Consider the following 24,689-nt stretch of genomic DNA (forward strand, 5'->3'; position numbering starts at 1 on the left):
GCTTGTTCTAATGCGTCGCTAGAGAGGGTAAGAAAAAGATTGAAAGAGAATTTTGCATTGAATACCAATACTTCACCCTTGGGAAAAGTTGTTTTTATAGCTTCCCCCCTTCCCCCAGGACAAGGTCAGGGAATCATGTGTTTGAACTTCTGTAGTGTTCTCCGGAGACAGTACTCCCATCCATGCTTTACAAAAACTAGCTGCAATAACAACTCTCTAATTGGAGAGGTGTGGCTGAGGTTGTGTCTATAGCCACAATGAAAATGGTTTAGTCTCACATAAATTAACTTATTTCTGGATCTCCATAGATCCAAAAGATGAAGTAGGCTCCTAGAATGATTCCTGTTGGTGCCCGTTTCTGTATCTAGTAAAACCCCAAGCTACACAGCTTTTGTGCTGCTTGCTTTTTTCACCTCCAGGTTCTGGCATTACTCCTGCCCCTTCTCCAGCTGCCACCACGGCGACTGACTAGCTCTGCAGAAAGTAACAGGACCAATGGGAAGATCAAGGTTTGGATCCAGCTGGTGGACAGTGCTACCTTAAGCTATCAAAGATCAAAAAACCTCGCAAACAGTAACCCAGATAGCCTCCATTTCTGCTCAAGATGGGTACAGATCCACATGATGCCTTCTGGTGTGCCAGGCAGTGAAGCAGCCATAGATAGTGTGGGACAGCTTGGAACTATACATAACTTAATGGAAAAAATTGAGTAAAGCAGAAGAAATGGCTCCCGCTGGAAGGAAGCAGTAAAGCACATTTACCCCGGGTTCTTGGATTTTAGCCAGTTCAGCAGCGCATCCTTGTTGAAGGCTGCAGTGGCCACCATGTTGCTCTTGTTCAGCTGGATGTTTGCAATGGTGTCTGAATGCATGACTACTTCTATCAGTCCAGTCTTGTCTCCTGTGGAGAGGCAGCCATAAGGGGTCATCCTGCAGAGATGAAAGAAACCCTTCCACTGAAATCTTGCCCAGAATTGGGTGCTGTTGACTTAAGCTTTCCCTTCTTGTCTGCCATATCTACTCTGCATTTCTGCTCCTCAGTACCACAAAAGCTGACTAGCTGCTCAAAGAGTACTAGACAGACCTGACAGGGACAAAATAAGCGTGCAGGCAGGCAAAATGGCCTCATGACACATGACAAATTATTGCAGTAGGACAGCTATGTGCACATGACTCACCTCAGGTCCAGGCCCTCCTGCTTCCACAGGATGTCCATCAACTGGATCATCTGCAGAGTCAGCATGTCCTGACGAAGATCTATGCAGCATTACAAAGGAAACAAGGGTCATAAGCACCTCCCCTTCTCCCCTCCTCTTGTGCTCTTCCACGTGGCACTCGTTCTGACCCTCAAGCAGGCGGCTAGAGTGGCCTTTGCCATGTTCGTCACTTGCTAGGTCTGGCTAGTAAAGGACATCAGCACAGAGCCGTGTTTACTAGTGCAGTAATAGTGTGAAGCCACCATACTAGTAGATACCTTAACTCAGACAGGATTATGCTAATGCGGAGGTATACGCTACTTCACTTTGCCACAGCTCTTCCCGCAGTAGTCAGTGTAACACTTTAGAAAACACCTGTCTGAACACAACAGTGAGTAGCAGCTCTCCAACCTTACAAAGCTTGGACTGCTTTAGCTCTTTCAGACCTCACATGTGTGCAAGCATATCCAGTTACTACTGTGCTAAAATCTTAACGAAGAGGGCAGCAAGTGAAATATAGAGGAGAGTTTATTTACTGTCAAAAAAATCAAACACAGTGATGGTCCTTATTTACACAACATCTATATTTAGGTCCACTCACCACAATAAACATTTGAGACTATTATGCCTGTTTTCACAGGCATAAGTCCTTTAAAGACTTACCATCTCCATTCTTAAAAATAATACCCACTCCACCTCCACCTGTCTCTTCATTATTAAACACAATCCATAAAGGTTTCATTTTGGAGTCCATGAAGGTGCACTGATCCACACTAGAGGAAACAAAAATATTACCATCAGAGTTTCCAGCTATTAAAAAAAGCAGCCATCTAAGCTGCAAATTCAACAGCATCTACAAATGCTAATGGACTGGTGACTTCCAGGAGAAAAGAGGACCTGGGGGTAACCACAAGCCTGGCTCTACAGCTGAGCAAAGCCTGCGGCACAAATTAAGAGATGCGGCTATCTTCCTTACCACACTTCACTGAGGATAATGTTGGGGTTCAAGGGGGACTGGAGGTGGGAAAGTGCTTCAAGGTAAGTTTCCTGCTTCATGCACACATGCATCATCTCCTTGGTTTGCGGCTTGGTGGCCTTCTGAGAACTCACTTTAACAAAGTCATTCAGAGCTTTCATCTTGTTGAGCGCTTCTCCCTGAAAAAAGGGAGGGATGGAACAGGATTAACAAACAGGAAATGCCTGGAGGAAGTTTAAAAGCTATTAAAATCTACTGTGAAATGTAAACCTTGGTTGTATCTCTCATCTTTTCTTCAACCTGTGGCAATTTCACACATTGCAACAAAACAAAACTTAGTAGTATCTGCTTGAGGGAGATCCATAATCAGTTATGGATATTCTCTGCTGGGCACAAATACACTGCAAGGTAACGATTGCACCAGGAATAATGCACATTATCAAGCACCAAAGGAAGAAGCAAGGTGCACTGGCTAGAAAAGTGAGGATGAGACCTATAGCCCCTGCCCTTCAATGCTTTTGGGGAGTTCTGGTTACACAAAAGTGCCACTCAAGTCTCAAAAACAAAAGCAGCACTGGTTTGTGGGCACATCTTAGACACAACTTTACGTATACATGAGTCTCTCACTTCTGAATTAGGTACAGTGATCCTTGCTAGATATTAGAGAAGTTTCAGAGAGTGAGCAAAGAGCAGGATTACCTCCACACAGCAAGTGAAGGAACAGTGCCCTTGTCTGGAATCAGCCAGCCAGTTGTGATTGGCTCCTACTAAGTGGTAACTCATTCAACTCATCTAGTAACAGCAGTGGTCTTTGAACATTTCAAACCACTCTACACACGTGGTGTAGTTTGGGATGTGTGCGGGTGAGTAAGAGATGAGCAAAGTCACATGTGATGGGGAACTCCAGGCTCTTATTAGGATATGCCAAAACCACTATAGCAATCAAAAGGCTCTTTTTGCATTACTGATAACAGTAAGTTGGAAAAGCTAACAGCTGAGAACCTGCCCCAAGCCAGAGGGAAGTCATGGCTAAAAGCAATTTTTACCTGTTTCATCAAAACTTTCATATGGTGGGTGCTACCTCTGCAGTATGCCTCCAGGATCAGGCCAAACCTCAGGGCAACGGCAGGAACGTGCATTTCTGACCTAGGGGAAGAAGGGAGGTGAAAGCAATTCTGACTCACTGCAGTGAGTGACTAATTCTCCCATTCATGCCAGCACAAGGAGGCGGGGAGAGGAGGGTGCAGAATATTAGCTGCTGTTTAGACTCCTTCTAGGTACTGGGGAGGGAACAAAAATTAACCCACCCGAGAAGGCGATGTAGAAAAAACGTTGCTTGAAGGGATGAGACACCTTTCTCGATGACTAACTTGCTCACCACTCCTTAGAGAACATTACTTAAGGAGCAAGGACAGTTCAGAGCCTATGGCTCAGCACTGGCAGGTGGCCACAGAAGTCCAAAGTAAACTTCAACTCACAGCACATGCATACATATAAATTCTGAAAACAGGACCTAATCCAAACACCACCACCACAATAAAAGAAAAAAATAACAGAGATTTTTGTGTCCTCCTGGAATAATCCTTATCCAGTGTCCCAAGTAAAAAGCAGCAGTTCCTGGGTTTTGGTAATCACAGCAAGGAAATCCCATCAATGCTTTGATGAAAGACACTACCTAAAGGACAGTCACTAGCCTTTAAATAAATACCCTGGCACCTATACATAGACATGCTTGCCGTCTCGCTTCACAGAGCAATGACAAAACCAGTAAATGCTGGTTCCAGTTGATTACTGAGAAAAAGCCTAAAACATTTGCTCTTTACCTCAGATGCCAGAAGAGGAAGTGGCCGATCTTGCGGTTGGATAATGCCCTGTCCAGCAGGAACTTGGTTAATTCACAGTCTAAGTAGGATTCATATTTAAGCACCTGGACAAGCTGTAGCAGGTATTGGAACAATTCATGATCTCTGCGGACAGAAAGTAAAAGACAACCTTATCTTTACTGCAACAAGCATATTTGCAAAAACTGTAAAGACAAGACTGTCAGCCTTGTTCACAGTCCCCCTCAGCAGCCCTAAACGTAAATAGAAAGAGGCTCCACATATCCCTCGTGGTGAACACTTACGTCAGCTTCTTTAATGAGTTGATAGCAAAGGAACCAACATAGCGGTCCGGAAAGCTAAAATCCAGCAGCTCCAAGGCATTCAGGACAGGCAACTCTGGCCAGGTCTGAAGCAGGGAAATCATCTGTAAGGAGTGGAGGGGGGGGGGGGGGGGGAAATAGCAAAAAAAATAACAAGGTTTTTATGACAATGGATAAAAATCTAAAATTCTACTGATGGAAGGGCAGCTCCCTTGTGGGGGGTAAACCCTCTATCTCAATCACTATTTATAGAGGCCTCAGAGCAAGTTTGCAGGCACCAGGTCAAAAACCATCAGTCTAAACTTTCTAGCAAGGCTGATGGGAAGAGTCATCCAAGTCCACAGCAAGAGTTACATTTGCTGTACAATAGTTAGTGGAATAAGCTCTTTGAGAAAAGCACTCTTCTATGGCATAGTAATGTAGACTAGAAAGGGACCTGTAGAAGGTCCTGTCAAAGCTCTTGACGGAAGGAGGGATGTGCAGCAGAGAGGCCATCCCTAACTGCTGTCTGACATTCTCAGTGGAAGAGATTCACCTCTGAGGAAGCGTGTACTGGTCTCTCACTATCAGTTAAGAACATCCAATCCAGATCCTACTTCTGCCATGAATTAAATTTTTTTTTTCCTTACCTACAGTTTCTAGGGGGAATAAGCAAGACTTCGTTGTCAGTAATGAGTCTGGGGCAGTGCACAGAGCCAAACAGAGCCCGGAAGAGCCAAACCTCAGCTCGGTACCGCTCAGCATACATTCACAGTGACTGAGAACAGAAATCTTCCTCAGTCCAAGTGATGCCAAACCTGTCTGCACAGAGACACTGCAAAACATCCCCCGCTAAGTTGGCCTCCCAAACACAATACAGGAATGAAGACACTGAAAGATGGATCAAAAAGGGAGCCCTGGCTGCCAACCCCAGCATCCTCACCTGGGCAACATCTTCATGCTTGTTCCATTTGGTGATGATAAGCAACTTTGCTAGAGCTTGTGGGTACTGGTCACGGACATCATATCTCATCTTCCACACCAGGTCTTTCTCATGCTCATATAGTTCAGTGTGGCTCCTTCGCTCCAGTATCTCCTTCAGTTGCAGCTTCTGCTCATAGGAATCACAGGAAAGAGCATAAACAGGGCTCAGTCTCAACTCAGAGAGACCCTGTAGGACTGGGGCATGACCCAGTTTGGTGAAAAAAGCTGGCTGAGGGTAATGTGGAAACGTATAACTTGATCTATGAAACCAGGCTTGCACGTAGCCAGCACATAGCTTAAAAACTGATGCCAGAAGACTCACCTCCTCAGGATCTTCTGGTGCAGCACGGGATTGTTCTCCATTCCTCCCCAACTCCAGCAGCTGGGACACAAATAAAGAGTCTGAGAAAAGCTCCTCGTTTCCTCTCTACTTCTAGCTCACCATCACTTCAGGCATTTATGCTGCATTAGACATCAGTCACTTGCCACCTCTGGAGAAGGGAATCGCACCTCTCACAGCCCAAGCGTAGGTAATGTGCTCAGGACCTCTCTGCTCAGAGGTGTAACCTAACTGCCCATAGAACCCCTTCCCTGGTAGTAACAAGAATGAAGGGAAGAGACCTTTCCCCCAAAAGGGCACATCTGCACACCCATGTAGTTCGTGAACAGGGCTCTGGGTCACCGAGCTCCACGCTAACATGAGCCATTCCAGATTCTCAGAACTGGTGTGCGTTTGCCAAGCAGACAGTGCTGCCCAAGCCACTTTGCACACCGGCACAATCCGTTAAAGCTTCTGAGCCAGAACATGCACCATGAAGGAGCAATGCATATACGTCCCTGGCAGAGCAGGTCTCCTTTCTTTCCTCTAACAGGCACGTTTCTTCTGCTTTAAGTGTCTGGCCAGTTGCAGCAACAGACGGAAAATCCCCATGTAAGATGGCATGTTATCATTCTGTGCTGAAAGGGAAGGGAGCTGTCTACTTTCACTCATTTCCCCTTTTATTCTTTTTCCTATGAAGCCTAATAATGCTACCTGCAGTTTAAAGGCAGCTCAGTTTAACCCATTTTTAAACCAACACTCATCTATGAGAGCAGCTTTACCTCAGTAATTCACAGCTTGGAAAAGTATTCACTCAGATGGCCATTAGTTAAGAGAAAAAGTCAAATTTTCAATTAACAATACCTATTCGTCAAGCTTGCTTGTACCCAGACCCTGTCGACAGCTGTCCAAGAGACAGTGACACTGTATGCTCCGGCACCAGCAAAGCTAGGGAATTTCTGTGCCTCCCAAAAAAAGCGTCCACGTCCCCTACCTGCTCAAATGGCGGGTAGTACACAGGATGTGATGCAACGCTGGGGAAGCAGATGACCAAGGCTGCTGCACTTTCTGTGTTGGGGTTGCATTGTACCGTGCCCATGGGGTTCAGAAGTTCCCCTTTCTCATCTGAAAAGCAAAGTACGTAAAGCTGTGAACCCAACTCTTCTGAAGCTTTGGTCCAGAAAGCAGAGCACAGACTGCTCCCAGCTCTGTCGCTGGACATTGCCCAGCCCTGAGCAGCTCACTTCATTTTCCTGACCTCTCACAAGCAAAGTATACACGCCATCTTTAGGACAGCAGCAACCTCTTATGTCATACGTATAAGGCCTTTATCTTGGCAAGGCTCTAGATGCCATCACAATACAGAGCTGTAATCGTACCGGGTCTGCTAGTCTGAAATATTATGGCCCATCCTACAACTACCAGACAGCAACACAGAATGCAGGGTGTTTCCTATCTTTGGGGTGGAGACTAAAGATGCAAAACAATACAGTAGCTCTATCTCCTGACATACCTGGAAAGGAGGACCACATATGCAAGCAGCACTCCCCTGTTTTCAGCTGGTCCTTGTAGTCAAAGAGCATGACATTCACCCAGGCAATTGGGCAGTCCTGCAAAGCAAAGCAAGCAGCTCATTTGAGTGCTGTAACTGCACAAGCTGGATGAAGGGAGAGAAGAACTAACAAGAAAGTGAGATATCCCCATGCAAAGCAAAGTCCTCACAATAGACAGGAATAAGAAATTATATAATCTTGGTCTTTTCCCAGTCTGCAAATTGCTACACAGAATGCAGGTAACTTTCCCATTCAAGAGTATGTAGGCACTCATATTGTAAGGAATATACCACCCCAGGTAGCCGTGCCTGTCTGCTTACCTTTTAAGTTCTCCTAAAATCAGAGCACAAGATGGCATCAACTTCAGAGATTTGCCAAAACCTAGGGTCTTTTGTGCAGTGCTAAATGGCACCAAACACTCCCCCAAATATGTCTAAAACTTCACCACCCAATATTTTGCATAGCTGAACAATCTCTAAGTCTCCAGTAAGGCCTTGCAACTCTACACTCAATGATATTTGAAGGAGCTATGACATATATACTTCATATATTTCACAGTTTGAGGGGAGGGAGAAGAACCTTAATTTTGAAACAGTGAACAGAGATTTATCACGACTTCAGAAAACTAGGCAAAGAATGCTAGATATATTTGATAAGAGGAAGGAAAGGCTTGGCTCCTTTGTACAATAACAAACACTATCTATAGAAATCAAACTTTATGCTGCCAATCCCCCATCACTCCTCAAAATAAAACCCACAAGCCCAACCCAGTCTCATTTTGGAGGTGGGAGACTCCAGCAAGGAAAGTGACTGGGACATAGCCAAGAAAGAGAACCTGTCATCCTGCTCTAATACAGTTCCCCACCGCCAGAGCAGATGTATTCCACAAGTGACCCAAGATTTCCTGCAGTCAGGTTCCCCAAATGGAATGGTTTACTTCATGTAACAGTTTCAGCAACACCGGCATTTCACTCAGCTGCTCAGAAAACACCAAGGCTTAAGCGTACGCTTAAGAAACTGACTTGCAAAGAGGTTGCAAGGCAAAATTCTAGAGACACGCACCCACAAACCGTGTAATAGTTGAAGGGTACCACAGCGAGACTTCTTCCTGTTCCACTGAAACATTCTAGAGAATGTGTCAGGCTTACCCCAAAGGTACACCAAAGGACTTGGTGGAGGTAGCAAAGTCAGCATTTTCTCCTCATGTGACAAAATTAATCACTACCAAGTGACCTCTCACAAGCCTTTGAGTTGATTTGATTAGACTAAGTATCTTCAGTAAAATCCCATTTGAGACATCAGCTTCTAGATCATATGGAAAAGCCAAACAAAACACCACCACCAGCAATAACCTTTTCTAACAGAGTAAATGACATCAAACCACAGCACAGAGCCTGCCAAAACGCAAGGCAAGATTTTTGGTGGATAAGGTCCAGCAAAGCAACGATTCAGCACTGTAAGGACAGAAATATCTCCTGCATGACTTAGAGAAACACTGAAAGTCAACCCTCTGGGTGACATTCACCCTCTGACTCATGCCGCTCAGTCTGCAAACATGCCTGCTTTTGTGGTAGTAAATGACTTAGACCCACCTATCTGCTCTGCACAGTCTGCATACACAAACAACATGTATGCAATTAACCTGAGTACTGTAAGCCAAGGAAGCAAAAAGATTATTAATCAAAAACAAAAATCAGGGTGCACTCTGACTGTAAGCTCCTCTTAGCAATTATTTTAAATGAGATATAGGCACCTCACTCAGAGCTGCAGCCGACAGCATGTAAAAAAATCCATTTCTGCAGAGCTCAGCTCCAACAAGTATTGTGATTTTATATTAAGAGTTCACCAGAATGCATCCACCTTTCCCCAGTACCAGAGCACACACAATCAAGATCCTCTTAACAACTCAGCTAACCAGGCTGGTTTTGTTTTGTCAGTCAGAATAGTAAGCTCTCCTTCAGACTGCTTCAAAGCTGAAAATTGTTCCAGTGTGACCACAAAAATGCAGCCAGTGGATGAATCAGATATTCTGTGCAACAAAAGCCTCCAGCAGGAGCTTGGAGTTCTGATATTCTTAAGGGAAAAAAACAACAATAAAAAGGTTGATCCCGGTCCTGGCCTCAAAATGTTTGCAGGCTGAAGTCTCCAGCCCAGAAACTGGTCCACACAAGCAGTACTCATGGGTTGCTTGTTGCTCCCCAGATATTAATGCACTGTAACCCTCAGAATCCTATTGCTGTCAGCACAACAAAGCTCAGTGAACCTCCCAGCAGTGAAAAGGAGCTAGCAGAACTGAGACTAAAACCTTCTGTGACCGCATTTATCAGTCCCTCCTTTCTCCGCACTCTATGTAAAGATGGCATGACTCTTAAAGCATGGTAACTGTTTTTGTGGCTGCAGAAACAATAATTTGCAGAGGAACAAATGCATTTGTTGCTCATAAAGAAAACTCTTCACATGCAAAGAGCTAGAGGCATCATGATTAAGTTACAACACCAGGAAAGTGGCAATTCAATTATGTTTAGTTACTGAGTTATTAATGGCCTAGAAGTTTTGGAATAGAGGTGAGGAAAGTGAGAAACATGACTACATCTCTGATTCAGAAGCTCAAAACAAGAGGTTCCAAAGTGTTTTAACACTTTCTATCCTCGGTTTGCAGCACCTGAACAGTAACCTTGAAGATTTTCCACCTTCATTTTACCTCACCTAAAGCTTTGCTGTAACCAGTGTTTACATTCCTCATTTTCCTCCCCTGTCTTAGCTGTTAATTTGCTCCATGGGGGATTTGCATGAAAGACCTTACTAGAAAGAAAATGCAAAACAGAAGATGGTTTAACCTCAATTACAAAACAAGGAAGTTGTGGAACAGCAAAACAGAGACACTAACACAAATGATTCCTCTTGATGTACATTCAGGTGCTGGGTATGTTTCTTAATGGTCTTTCTGGACAATAAATTACATTTAAACAACCCTTCCTACAGGCAGCCACTCCTCAGTTTCCTGGTGAAGAAGCTACTGGCCATCATTCTGTAAGCTCTTTTATTAATGGAGTCTTCTGAAAGCAAAGGGCATTTGGTTCAGAATGGTGTCCTGTGCCCACCAGCACAGGCAAGCCTGGCTCAGTCCCACACTGGCTGTACTTACAGCTTTCTTGGACTTCTTCTTGGTGGAACGTGCCTTCTTTGCCTTCTCAATGACAGCATAGAGAGCAAAGCATAGCCGTGCCATACGGGGAAGATCGCAGATGTTAATATCAAAATCCAGCCTCTGCTTCCACACTGGCTCTGAGCATACATTCACTTCAGAGCTTGACACTGTCTTGCACAGCATCTCATTGCCATGAAAGAGACCTGCTTGCACCACCAGCTGAGGGATACCATGAATCCACAGGGACTTGACCTGTTTGCTGAAGACATATCATTAGAAGAGGAATGGGACAGGGCATCCACTCCCCTGAACAGGATGCCCTACTCCTGTCTCTTTCCCGATTCAAGCAAGACATTAAGTTCCTTAATCTTCCTCTTTACTCAACTTCAGTAGGGCATTGGTATCTTTTTACTTCATGCAGACTTGCAAGAGCTGCTTAATCATTGCAAAATGCTTGGGTAATCTATTGGTAAGAGTATTACACGTTTCATCCTGAAGCCAGGCAATATAAATATTCACCAAACCTTGCCCACCAAGATGCTGCAAAAGCTCAGGAACCTGTCACGCTGAAAAAGCAGGACAGACACCAAGAGCTGGGCAAGTGCTTATGCCAAAAAGGAGGCAAATTAACATCACAGGAGAAGGGCACGTGCAAACAGCCGAGTCCCAAAACAGGCCTGCAGTGCAGTGCCGATGGCAAGCTGTCGGTGGGTGCACGTTTGCCTGCAAATCTGCACTGCTCTTGCAGGCTGCCAGATCACTGTACAGCTGAGAGGCCAAGCTCATCCCCAACTTTACCTCTTATTGCTGGCTAGTCTGAATCACAGGAGCCCTCCCCAGGAGAAGTAAATGATGGGGCACTAGGGCAGAAGAAATAGCTATTGCATTGCCTATTTCTTCATACAGCCTCGCCCTGCAGAACACCAGTATATGTGATACATCCTTGCCCTGTTTCCTTCCTTTCCCAAAGGGCAGCCATTCCCCTTCTCCTCATTTGCCTGCTCCCCCTTTATGGCAAACACCTTGCAAATCCCGGGGCTTTGCTGCATCATGCTTTCTGTCTTAACTTTACCAGTCACCACCTCTCCCATCATTCTCTCAGAGATGAATTTTCCCTCCTCTGCTTGTTGCAGACTTCTCTGCCTCTCCACACCCTCAAGCAATATCACCACAGAGCAGCAGCTCTCTTTGCTACTCAGAAACTTTTGCAGGTGAGGGTTTCTAAGCATGCATTGCTCCGTTGCTGGGCTGCTGGCTAGCAAGTTCCTTTCTGCTTCCTGTTGTGCTGCAGTTTAGAAACTGCCCAAAGGCTGAATGAAGCATAATGGAGGATCATGTGAGATCAACCTGTCAGCCCTGCTTTCCTCGTCATACAGACAAGACAGATGCAACTGGGAAAGCCAAAACACAAAACCAAAACCTCAAACTGAGTCAGTACCTACCTTCATTCTCTCGTCTGCATTGACCTTGCTGCCTTGCACCAGCTCAATGTAGAAAGACTGCTCTAAGGACCAGAGAGAACCATAGTTTGGCTAGAAAGAGAAAAGGATTCTGATCAGAAATAAACGCAACAAAGACTTCTCAAGTCTCACCTCTCATCACATGCTTTTTGCTCCAACAGAAAAGCACACTGCATTGCAGGTGGGCAGCATGAAGCCCGTGACAGCCAGGGAAGTTGTGGAGGGAGCTGGAAGGCTGACTGGAAATTCCCAGCTACTAGACCCTATCTAGGAACTTGTCCTGAGCGAGGCAGGGAGAACCAGTTGCTGTTCCCAGACAAGATCAGCATCTCCATCAATAGATAAGTGGAAGGTGACCCTGCTGGGTCACCATGCTCTTTTACCTTTTTCTTAGGGAGCGGGGGAGGCTTGGCAGCCATCTTGGGGGGGCTGGCAATACAGTTGGTTTGCTCATCTCTCATAGCAATGATAGTGGAGCAGTGTACCATGGTCAGGTGGGGCGTTAGGCCTCGGTGCAGGCAACTGCGAATATACTGCAAAGAGAGGACGGAGTCAGCATGGATGAAACACAGCCAGGCAGTCAAGCAAACTGACTTCTGAACTGTCTGAAGCAGAAACAGGTGGAAGGAGTAAGGAAAGGACACAGCAACAACCGAAATTCAGTTTTACTTTCTCTCTCTTGCTTTATAAACCTGCATCTCACTGGACTGATGTTGCCAGGACTGAGAATATGAAGTGCCTTTTATAGCTGGCATTTCATCAATTGACTCAAATGGCTGCATTAAGGGAAAACACCGAGAAGGATTCAGCACTCCCAACAGCAGTTTGCCCTGCTGGGGAACACAGGATACAGGATTACTTGCCCAACTTTCAAGAAGAGAACCCCCAGCCCACCATGCAAGCAAACAGATATTTCCAGAACCATAACCCATAAATGCATTTACACAGCACTTGGTACCAGGGACAGGCTTAGCTCACTAAGCCAAACCATAAGGATCTGATAGGTTGCTAGAAGTATCCCTTGACCTAAAATAGCATCCAGGTCTTGCCATTGATGTGTTGCATTCCTCGAAACAGTATTGCCTCCTTGATGGAGGATAACACATCTCAATCCACCCTCCCAGCAAGAGGATGCCAAAGGGGAACAAACTGATTGATAAAGCAAGACAAAAGGCTCACCTGGAACTGGTACAGAGGGTAATTTCCATAGAGGTATTCACATTTCCCATTCACCTGCAAGGTGTAGTCCTCTGGGTTCTCCACTGTCTCATGGCGGAAGACAGTAGCCTGCTTCTTGATAGCATAGCTCATTAATGTGATGGGGAACTCCTTTGGGGAGATCTGGAAAGTGAAGCTCTCCTGCAATCCCAACAACACAGCATACAGTGTCAAATACCAGCAAAGGGCTGAAATCAGCACAAGGAGCAGCAGCAGCTGAGTGGATAGGTAACAACATTTCTGTTGCTGATGACAGAGAGAAGGATAGGAAGGCAGAATTACCCACACGCACACATTAGCAAATAAGTAGGGATGTTTGCCAAACTGGGCAGAAGCACGTTTCAGCCACATAAGTGCAAGGCTGGAAATCAGGAACTTCAAGTCCATTTTAAGCAGAATCACCAGCTCATGTGGTTGCTAGTCATTAAAAATCTTCCCGCTGTTATTCCACCAGCAAGGCAGAGGGTGGCTAGGGTCACCATGCTCAAACACGCTGCTTTGGAAGGGCCCTCTCCCATGGGGGTGGCTCCTGCTTCCTGCCCAGGCACAACGTGCAAAGATCACATTAACCAAGGGTAGCGGGCAAGAAGAGGGGCCCATGGGCAACACAGACCGACACCTGCAAGCAGTGTATGCTGAGCATGAGCTGAGTAGACTCTTGTGCTTCAGAAGGAAAGGATTGCATTGGATTCTGTGCTCCTCTCCTACCCCAAACCAAAAAGCTTTCCACCACCACACATGCATGCAGCAACCTCAGCTATGAGCTAACCAGTACACCAAACGCATGTTCAGGAAGGAGAATGGTTCCCTTGGTTGGAGGCTCAGTCTCCCTCCCAACCATCTTCACAAAGGAATCTGGAGAATGAAGAATGAACACTGAACACATGGAAACACCATCCACGCACACATTCTGTCTCCAAATGCCCAAAGGTTCCCAAAGGGAAAGCACAAACCAATTAAACATTGTCACAAAAAAGTTTGTGCTTTACCCCGCCAGACTGAAACTTGACATTGACAAAAATGTTCTTGGCGGGGTTATGTAGAGGACCAGTCCCAAGGCCTTTGGTCACGGGCTCCAGCTGCAAGGGAAAGTTGTACTCCATCCAAGCTGCCCAGCTGAGCTGCTGCCGCTTTGCTGCTCTCTCCTCACAGAACTGGCACATTTTGGTACGGAAATCATTCACCTCTGGATCCTGCACAGAGTCAAACTCATGCAAACCTAAGTGGAGAGTAAGAGAGAAAGGAAAAATAAGCATCTGCACCCAATGGAGGAAATCAGCCTTTGATAATCAAGTGTCTGTGAAACAGTCTTCCAAAACACATGCTTAATATTTGGCTAAAAGGAGAAGAGTCAGCCAAACTACTAATAATCGCTTATTTACTACATACAATTGCACCGACTCAATTACTGTAGCCCTCTGACAGCAGTAAAGATCACCCTTGTTGGGTCTGCACACACACTGTTCCCTTACCAGACCCACCAAAGACCAAACCTGCTAATTCTATCCCCTGCATAAGCAGGGCTCTATCACTACTCCATACGTAGCAAGGCTGTCTAGGACAGAAGCACGTTTCACCTACAGCCAACACCTTTGCCACACTCCCGGCAAGACCAGTGATGGTGGAACTGACCTTTTCCAATGAGCAGGCTGATCTGGGAGTTAATAACCTTCTTGACTCTGTCACCTTCTCGAGCCACGAGCCGCAGTACTGGTAGGAAGGGCTGGATGTCACAAAGTCGCCGCTGCTCGTCCTCCAACTCTTGCTGTTCTGCTGTCTGGTTGATGCATGTGAAGACATAGGCCTCGGGATCACTGAGCATATGGTACAGCGGCTCGTACTGGGCATGCTTCCACACCACCTGGGCCGGACCAAGAGCAGGGTGAAACTACCGCTGCACTGCCAGAACCTTGTCCTCATCTTACTGTCACCCCACAGCCTCACTCTCCTGAGATACACCATTTAGCGAAGGGAATGCACAGCAAAGCCTTCTCACAACGTTCCTGGACCTGCAATCACAGGCTGCTTTTCAGTCAAATCTGGTGGCTCCAACTCATGCTGATAACTACTGAGTAGATTTATTTGCAAGTGCCTTTAACTGACTTCCTTTTTTCATTCTTGCCATTTGTTTCAGGCAAAGTAAATCCCTCAACCTGAGTACTTAAGTAACCCCCACCTGAATACCTCACAGTAAGTACCTGCTGACTGCTGGCCTTGTGAAAATAGATTACTCCCACTGGAAGCAAAACTGGGTTAAGTAACTGGCCCCCAATAACATGAAATCTGTGACTAGCGTCAAGAACTTTTCTGAAGTTTTCTCAACACTATCCCATTCCCAAAGATCCTTTGCTCCCAGTGGATGGCACTTCCACGTGACTGTTCAGATTCTATTTCTTCACTCTGATCCGAAGCAGCTACCATAGGAGACAAAACTTTGGAGTAGATGGGCCTCTGGTCCGACCCAGCATGGCTACTGTCTGTAAAATACAGACCTGTAACTTAATAGCTGGAACCAATCAGCTCTACTTGCGGGGTTTTTGGTTGGTTTTGGGTTTGTTGGGGTTTTTTTACCTGAAAATTGCAGCATGAGAAAACTTGGAATAAACTGGCACTGCGCTTCTGTCCCTTGTCACCTGGGACTCATCTAGGCCAGACTGCTGCTGCAAAGAAAACTTTATCCACTGTTTTCCTTCACTCTCCTCTAACCCCATTTATGGCGCAGGGAAACCAGGAAGCAGCTACATGTCATTTACACGTGGTTTCACTACAGCATTTTATTCCTCAAATGAAGCACTAAGAAAAATCTTCTCTATCATTACTGTTCCAAATTTTCAGTATTCAATTTCTGTGAGACAAGAGAAGGCTGGGCTGGCATCCTGAATACTTTGAGTCAGCTGAGCATTTGTATTTGACTATTTGGGGGTGACTTCTCTTACTTGCATGTGCATACAAGAGCTTTCATAATGAAAAATCCAGTGTGGGGACTGGTTGGGTCAGGTAAGCAGTAATTGAACACACATTCCATAAGCCCTGCATGGCCAGCACAAATCTGCCCTCACTCCACAGTTACTCTAATTCTCATCCCAGGTTTGGAAAAGTACCCACAGATTTGAGCCCAACACTACTGCCACCAGCACCCTGTTGCTGGTAGTCTCAGTGGCTCAACGCAGGTTTAGTGAATTGCAGAGGTTGTCACAAAGGAGGGGGTCTCATACTGAGCCACAGGGAGCTGCCTCAGAGCAACGCAGAAGAAACCAAACTTGCACTTAGTTAAGACCCAACACATTTCCCCCGGTGCTCCCCAAGAACAGATTCCTTGTTCCAGGAATTGCAGATAAGACTGCAGAACAAGGTTGTTACCTGTTTGATGGTGCCCAAGCTGGCATTGCAGGACACAGAGAGGTTTAGGTATATGCCTGTGGGCAGCAGAAAGTCCACCTGGATGTTTTGATTTTCCCCCTTGGACCAGAATTCCATAGGGCAGTAAATGCCTGGGGGCATCCTGATCACTTCTTAGCTACCACCTGCAAGAAAAGGGAAGAAAGTCTGTCGCTGTTGACTACATAATATCCCCTCAGATCTGTGCTGAGCTCTGCAGAAAGTTCATGTGCAAATGGACCCAAAGTAAGGAAGGTTAGCATATCCTCATAGCTCAGGAAAATATGCACCTTAGTAAAATTTCCAGTCCAGTGCCTTTAAGCCATAGAGGCATTCTTGCTATAGAATTTGCTTCTATTTCAATGCAAGCCTTTCTTAATCGCTTCTAGACTGGGATCAACATCTACATCTGTATTTGACACAGAAATTAAAGAATTATCTTCACTTGAGAACAAAGGTGCTTGTCCCAATAGCTCATCTACAACCAAGCAGCCAAAAGAAACAATGAGTCCCTACCCCTGGCTTTGTAAGGCAATCCTCAGGCCACATGCTCCAAGCTCCACTTTGTTTTTCCAGAGCTCAGTTCCAGTCTGCAAGAGGGAGAAAGAAGTGTTGCTGGTTCTGAGTATGCATGCATTTTTATACACACAAATAATACTCCACTGTATATCCCCCCTCTCTGCAAGTTCAGGAAAAATTAAAACTAAGGCTGGGGCAATCAAAATAGGTTTGCTAATTCCATCTTCATCCTTTCACTTAGCAGGGCTCTACAATTTATTCTCAGCACATCGAAAGAACACAAATAAGAGAAAAAGAATCTGAATGGTCTCAGGTACAAACTGTTGTTTTCAAATACAGGATAAGCGCACACATGAACAGCTAAACCAAAAGGCATTCAGCAGAAGCCCATCATACAATTTTTCTTACAGACAGTAAGTCTTTCTTACAGACAGTTTCTTTACCAGAGAAACCCTCATGCTCCATCCATTTGCCCACAAGCAAAATACTGCAGCAATATAAAACTCCACAGATGACAGGCAGCGCAGTGTGGTGTCCCCATGTGCAGGAAAAGCTTGAGCTGGCACCATTATCTCCTAGCAAGAGACAGATAAGTGGCTCTAACTCCCTTCAACCACCTCAGCAGAGAAAGCAGCTCACCTAATTCCCTCTCACTTACCAGAGGGTTTTTCCACCAGGTCAGCAGAGAAACATGCCAGTAGTACAGCCTGGAGGGTGCCCACATAGCCATGGCTCATAGCTGGTGTGGAAACCAAGGCCTCAGCCTCCTGCCAGTCTGACTTTACTGGTTCTAAATTCAGCCCTGCATGTGCCCTGAGCAAGTCTAACAGTATCACTTATCCTCAGCCCATGAAACCAGTAGAAAATTTGCTCATTCATAACTTAAAATATGTCTTTGCAGCTGTCAGACAGTGCACAAACTTAGAAAGAAACTGAGCAACACGCTGCTGAAGATTTGGGTCTCCCAAATCGTGAAGTCCTGCTGGCAGCTTCTTGTGAGTCAGCCCTATGGTTCAGTACGACAAGAAGTCCAGCATCTTATCTGCCAGTGCCTGGGAGCACACTTCCCCATCAGCAGTGAGGTAAGGATTCCCAGAAATATGAGCTACGTTTTATCTGTCCTGCTTCCTAAGCGTACATGTTGTATCACACAGAGACCGGATACAGCGACCACAAAACCACCCATGTGCCTTAAGAGGGAGGGAAGTAAAAAGGGGAGGAGGCAAGGCTTACAAGTTTGAATAAAGCAAAACAAGCTCGCCTCATCTTCTGCTCATTAATAATAAAACCAACAAGTTTCTGGAATATCTGCTACCTCAGCCTTTCCCAATGGCAACAAAAGCAGCAAACTGCCATGACTCTACTGACTAGCAGACGGAAGACACAACAATGGCCGAACTGTTTCCTTCTGCTGAGAATTTCTACCTGATGCCACATCCCATCAGATATGAAGCACCTTATCTAAGCTATTAGCACTACAATGTCAAGTTCAAGTTGCTCAGAACCTTGTCTTTCCAAACTCACTGATTATCTCATGATGTAGAGGGTTTTTTCCAACAGAACCTGGAGTGGATATGCCAAAGTAAGAATAACTCTGGACTTGCACTGTTTCTAATACTTTGTTTACCAAGTCTCTCCCCTTCCCATTGCTAAATTCAGAATGCTCTACTAGTTGGACCATAGATCTGACCCAGTGAGACAGTTTTTACAAGAAGCAAGCTCTGCATAGATTAATACTCCTGTACCACCCCACTTTCATCTTCCCTTTTGCCTTAGGAAATGGGACCAGACTTCTCCAGGCTGTAACCTTGTTTGCACTACCTTGACCTCTTGAGTAAAAGTACTTGCAATTCCCTTTTCTCTGGGTCATTTTGCCATTTCTGAATAGCCAAATGCAACATCCCTCCTTTTGGCCAGGGTTGTTTGAGATATACTCTTTGTCCTTCACTGCAGCAGACTTAAGGGGGGGGGGAAAAAAAAAAAAGAAGGATTCTCCCACTGCAGCTGACAATTTTTAAAAGCCACAATGTCATCTCAGACTTTCATCCTGGTGTATAGACAGATTATTGTTAAAAATCCCATGTTGTGGTGGGGTTCTGACCCATAGGTCTGGTAGCCTGAAGTTCAAGTTAATCAACCCACACTTGACATCAGTTTGTTTAGCGCACAACTTGCGTATCTCTCAAAGCTAGGGCAAGCAAGGCTGAGACAGAAGTTTGTGTTTTAGGGGGATGCAAACCCACAGAATCAACCTCAAGCAGGCTGAGGCTCTGAATAGCCTAGTCAAAGATCCCTGCTTATCAACACTAAGCTGTAGCCACCCGCTTTCTACCATAAGACTCCCCTCACTCCTCCTACTGCAATATGCCCCAAAACACCTTCTTGCTAGAATACTTCCGCGTTCCCCCACCTACATCTCCCTACACTACTTCTTCCTCTCCTACCAGCCGCATCTCCCACAACCCTCAAATACTCATTTCAAGTGCAAGGCAGGTACACTGCTGCCTTCCAAGGATACCAGACAGTTTAGCAGGACAGGATGCACATGGCGCTTGGCACCCCAGGGGCTAAGAAGCAAACAGACAACCGGAACACGCAAAGCTCTTGGTCTACAGCTGGTGCATACATACACTCCATCCAAGAGTGATATACCTCAAGATGGGCCTGACAGCTGACCTGTTTGGGTGGCCAAACAGGTCATAGCAACGTATACATTCAAGCTAAAGACCTGGCCCACGCGAGGGCCAAGTATATTGCTCTGTGAACTTCACGTAGCCCCTGAACTGGAGGCATGCACACAACACTGGAGGAAACTGCAGGGCCTCAAATACCTCATCATTCATCTCAGGCAGCAATTTTCCTCTCGGCCTGCTTGTACATAAGCCTGACCTAAAAACTGCCCCATGGTATGTACTTTCTTGGGCAGGACACCAAAGATCCCATGTTGTAAAGGCTACGAGTGACAGGCTGTCTACAAAGCTATGCAATCGTACTGACTCCAGGAGAGGATATTGCACAGGCAGGAGTTGCAGGGGCAGTGTCTTGTTGACAGTGCTGCTGGCATAGCTGAGCACATGAAAGCAAGATGCAGTTTGCCCAAGATGGGCAGGGCTGCAGCTGCCCTAAAGAAAGAACCACTCTTCCTGTCCCACAGGGAAGCAGTAATGGAAGCTCTTTTCCCAAAAGAATCAAGCACGCTTGATGGGAACCCCAGATCTTGCTAAGAAAACATGAGGAATGACCAGCCACAACCCAACGGGTGAGCCCAGCAGCGAGACATGCAGCGTGGACTGGCTGATGGACCATGACTACTGTCTGTGTGGGGCCATCACAGCTGCTTCTTTGAGTCTGCAGATAAACAAGCTCTCAAAATGCAGAGTACAGTATTGCTTTGGACTTCTCAGAGTATGTAAGAAGAAGAGAAATGCATACTGTCACACAATGCAGGTCCCAAAGCATCAAGTACGTGCCCAACCATACATTTCCATGGGTGCAAACATGAAGCTAGTCCCCACAATTCCCAGAGAATTCAAGTGTACTCCCCTTTTCACATGTATTTCTGCTCTGTTGAATATTTCTGTAAGAGGAAAGTAAAAACCTGTGCAAGATAGACTTTCTCGGGAAACTAGGAATGAAACACACATGGACCCATTCCACACTGACCCCTGCCTCTGGTTCAGACCAGCCCAAGACGGAGCAAAAACTCCTAGTAGTGGACAACTGCTCCCTAATCCCTCAGTAATTTTCAGATGTAGAGTCATTTCCTAGGGAAGCAATCGGGAAAGACATAACCCCTGGTACTAATCACTTCCTTGCTGAGAGTCATATCTTACAATGCCCAGACCTCTTCATCACGGGGCAGAAAAAGAGGTGGAGGAAAATAATCATGAGACAGGTTTCAGATGAAGGCAAGTCCTCAACTTCCTCTCCCCACTTTGCTTCAATTAATTATTCTGCAGGAAAGCTGCAGACTGCTTTGCCCTCCTTAAGGTGTCCCCTTGCATTAGTCGGTGTGAAGGTAATAAACGTATATCTTGCCTAAAGAGAAGAGATGACAAGGCAGAGCTGATACACACACAGGATTAGTCCATGCACTAGCCTGGCAGCAGAGAATATAAAACCCTGATGTTACTGGATGTCATATAATGAATACAGGCACAACATCAGTAACAAGGAGATAGCATATGCTTTGAGTTCACACGCCCTGAGGAATACATAGTTGCACATAAAGGCAAATTAATGCAGAGTATAACAGACACATTTGAAATTACCCAGTCAGTGTTTAACAAGCCAGCAGTCAACATAAAACACACTAACACACATCTCCCCTTAGGAAGTTTATCAACCACAGCTCTGGTGTTTACAACATACAACTGCTATTGAAAGAAAAAAAAAAAGCAAATAAAAAACCAGCAAGCTAGCAAGATCACACATGGAGTAGCGTTCCACAAACCTCTGTGAGGCTGCAGCATTAGACAGACACGGAAGCTCTAACGCCCACAAACAGATTACAAAATTACTAAACCCCAGGACTACAAAAATACCTTTCAAGTTTATAAGAAATGAGTGGTGCAGAGCTCACAGGTGATGTGTGTAGCGTGGGAGACAGCAGGAAGTCACTTTCATTGCAGGCATCAACTTAGCTGGGGAAAGACCACGGGAAATTTTTATGTACACAAGTGCTTGACATATCTTTATCACACAATCAATACACTTTGCAGATTTGAACCAACCCTAAGCTTTCATAGGCACAGGCCCAATTCAGTTAGTGTTCTGAAGGTGTTTTAAGCTTGGGCTTGCTTAAAAACAGGGTAAAACAGGCCCACTGCACACTGCGGGCAAGTCATTCGAGTATTGACAAACTGTAAAAATTAACCCACAAATTCCTCTCCAAGCACAGACTGGGAAAACTGCCACAGCAGGTAAGCACGCCTCCAGAGACACACACGCAACTCAAACTACGACTGTACGTGGGAGTTTTGCCGGGGGACTCCCCCCATGCAGGGCTAGCTGGATACTCACACCCAGGTGCCAGCCACACAGAAAAAACATGCTGTATCTGCTTCCCTTGTGGCATGACATAAAAAATCCTGGTTCAGGCTCCAGTCCCATGGCGTGGTTGCAACCAAGAGAAGCTCATAGCAAGACTGGCCTTTGCAGCTCTGCCTGCTGACAAGTATTGACTACCTGGCTATTTATTCGTCTAAAAATGAACACGTGCTAGTGAGAGGTGCTAGAAACACAGCCTCAGGGACTGCAGGCCTGCAGACGTGCGTCTGCTGTGCTGCCTCATTCACCCCAACTGAGCAGGGACCTCCAACACAGCAGATCAGACTTGATACTCTAGCCAGCCCACCGGATCCACAGCAAGCTGGACTGAGAACTCACAGCCATCCCCTGCAGCCTGCCACCAAGAGTGACTCTGAGCCTGGACATTCAGCTAGCAGCAGCCTTTTATGCCAGAAGAATGGCTTTGCTGCTTTCTTGAATACCTGTTAACATAATTCATTTTGGCATTAATAGGGTAGATTTTGCTTATGTCAACCAGTGTGTTTCCTTTACAACGTCCATCAATCTTTCTGTAAAATACGTATCCGTGTCCCAACTGTGCTGTTAGGCCATCACTGCCCTCTTTCAGTTCCCAGGACTGTGTTGCACCTTCAGTATAGGCCCTAGCAGCATCAGAGTTCTAATTATCTCTGGTTCCTCATTCATCACATACACACAAATGTAAGACTCACCCCATGAGCTAGGTAGCAAAAAACTAGGATCCCTTGAAAAGGTGTGGAGAAGTACTGAACAACCCCCAAAATCAATGCTTTTGTATCTTCAGGGTTCATCTCCTCAAACCTTAGTTTAGAATAGTCTCATCTCCTTTATTTAGTTTACCGTAATAAGACTTCTACCTCTACCAAATATAAAAATCAAATAAAGGTTTTTGCGTATTACCGGCTTTTGTTTTGTACATTGATCTCTCATATCCTGCCACAAAATTCCCTGCACTGATTCATTCATTCTTTCAACAGTTCATTATTCATCCAACTCTACAGAGTAGACACATAGTTACATTGGTTTGATAATGCCTTTTATTAAAGATTTCTAAGCCCCAATCACCTTTGCTCCCTACTTCGCTTGCACAAACCACGAAACTGAGGTAGACGTACAATGGAATCTGCCCAGGATAACTGGGCAAGGGATGAAAATGCATGCACCTAGCTTCCCAGGCCTCTAAAACACTAGAGAGCATGCCCTTCTCTACCAGAGGGGCTGATATAAACCAGCATTTACATACCAAAATCAGCATTTTATGTGCATCAAGATGTCAGCAGAGAACGATGGATTTTTCCACCTTCCAAGGAAATGTTCTAGCTATGTGGAGACTACAAGAACCAGGCTTTGAACAACCACTGGATCCAAAGAATCCCTTGGCTTGTGCCTTTCCCTTTATGAAATAAAGGCTCCTTTACTTTGAGCATTTACATTGCTCAATGCCCGCCTTACACATGCATACCCCCATGAAACAGGCTCACAGAGAAAAGTAATGGGAAGCAGAACTACACTAATGTAATCTGAACTGGAGCTAACCTTGTTTGTGTGCAGGGCTGATGATGAAAGGGGTTGTCAGCAAGGAAAGAGATAGGAAAGCAGAATGTACACGTGGTGATAAAAACAGGCTGCCAGCTCCAGAGCAACTACAGAAAGAGCATCGGAGTAATACATCATCATTCAAGCTCAGCAGTACCTTAGATGCAACCACAAGCAATAGCCAGAGGGAGGGAAAGAGCGGCTTGGGTAAAGCGACTTAAGAGAAATGGAAATGTAAAGCCATACCTCATTCTGGAATTTAAGACAGTATCACTAGAGAAAGGCAGAGAAACATCAGGGAGTAAGAAAAGCATCTGATGGGAGGACTCAAGAACCTTGCTCTGGGGGAAACTTTCAAGCAGCCTTTTAGGCAAGTTTGCAGTCAATCAGCTATGCTTTCAGTGTTGTCTAACGCAGGCATAGCCTAGGAGTTGGAGGAAGTTGTGATAAATGAAAGCTTCCAGATATAGAGGTTCCTGAAAATAGTCTTTTTCAACTGATCCCATGACCAGACAATACCAGAAACCCAAGTGTGTCTTGCTGATGAAGACAAAAAAAATAAGCTACACATTTCTAATGACCCTCCACCACTACATTCCACTTTCTTTACTTTCCGGTACCCATCTCGAGCACGTACAGCATGCCACGCTTGGGTGTTAAGAGACTCTCTCTAGAGTGCTCTTAAAAGACTTCCTGATGCCCTGCCAAAACTCACAATCCAAAGCTAACCCACCATAGAAACACACACCACTGTTAGCGACTAACCTGGGTGGCACAACTCCAACGTCAAGGAAGCTACGGATGGCCAGACACAGCCAGGCATGCACAAGTCCCTGCGTGACTCGTAATCGTGGCGACAAGGTGCCAAGTGCCAAACCTTCCGGGTGAAGGCCGAGCAGAAATCCTGGCAGAACACGACCCCTCCGCCACTCCGGAGTGGGTCAGCAAGTGACACGAGTGGTCCCCCTCCAATTCCAGCCAGAAAAGACAGACCGCTGCCATCGGCCCGCCCCGGAACCCGAGAGGAGCGCTGCTGCCATGGCTGCGGGGGGATGCGGCCGCAGGGGCTGACCCACAGCGCGGACACGTCCGACCCGCAGATCACCGGCTCTTAACATACCCCATTTCCTCAAAGCAGAAGGGCTTTTTCCTCAGAAGAACACAGTTCGTTGAAGAAGCCCCAGGAGCAATTAGGATTTGCCGCAAACAGTACAGAGACGCACACAGGAGCG

General features: G+C 45.8%; 1 protein-coding gene across 1 annotated transcript in view; it reads right to left on the reverse strand.

The window, feature by feature from the left end:
- The window catches only part of PIK3CD (phosphatidylinositol-4,5-bisphosphate 3-kinase, catalytic subunit delta), a 20,016-nt gene extending 3,069 nt beyond the window's left edge, over window positions 1-16,947 (reverse strand). Inside the window, exons 1-20 of the mRNA XM_010282631.1 lie at window positions 16,870-16,947; window positions 16,336-16,499; window positions 14,608-14,836; window positions 13,965-14,194; window positions 12,937-13,116; window positions 12,141-12,290; window positions 11,740-11,829; window positions 10,295-10,516; window positions 7,110-7,206; window positions 6,591-6,721; window positions 5,600-5,659; window positions 5,237-5,404; window positions 4,297-4,418; window positions 3,995-4,138; window positions 3,218-3,317; window positions 2,172-2,350; window positions 1,859-1,968; window positions 1,178-1,256; window positions 762-929; window positions 1-18 (exon numbers count right to left, since the gene is read on the reverse strand). The exon at window positions 1-18 is cut by the window's left edge and continues 118 nt beyond it. Coding sequence (XP_010280933.1) covers window positions 1-18; window positions 762-929; window positions 1,178-1,256; window positions 1,859-1,968; window positions 2,172-2,350; window positions 3,218-3,317; window positions 3,995-4,138; window positions 4,297-4,418; window positions 5,237-5,404; window positions 5,600-5,659; window positions 6,591-6,721; window positions 7,110-7,206; window positions 10,295-10,516; window positions 11,740-11,829; window positions 12,141-12,290; window positions 12,937-13,116; window positions 13,965-14,194; window positions 14,608-14,836; window positions 16,336-16,476 — 2,618 coding nt within the window. The 5' untranslated portion in view covers window positions 16,477-16,499; window positions 16,870-16,947. The remainder of the gene's footprint in view (window positions 19-761; window positions 930-1,177; window positions 1,257-1,858; window positions 1,969-2,171; window positions 2,351-3,217; window positions 3,318-3,994; window positions 4,139-4,296; window positions 4,419-5,236; window positions 5,405-5,599; window positions 5,660-6,590; window positions 6,722-7,109; window positions 7,207-10,294; window positions 10,517-11,739; window positions 11,830-12,140; window positions 12,291-12,936; window positions 13,117-13,964; window positions 14,195-14,607; window positions 14,837-16,335; window positions 16,500-16,869) is intronic.
- Between the last annotated feature and the right edge of the window lie 7,742 nt (window positions 16,948-24,689).

The sequence above is a fragment of the Phaethon lepturus genome, unplaced genomic scaffold (genome assembly GCF_000687285.1).
Source record: "Phaethon lepturus isolate BGI_N335 unplaced genomic scaffold, ASM68728v1 scaffold50012, whole genome shotgun sequence".
NCBI classification, from domain to species: domain Eukaryota; kingdom Metazoa; phylum Chordata; class Aves; order Phaethontiformes; family Phaethontidae; genus Phaethon; species Phaethon lepturus.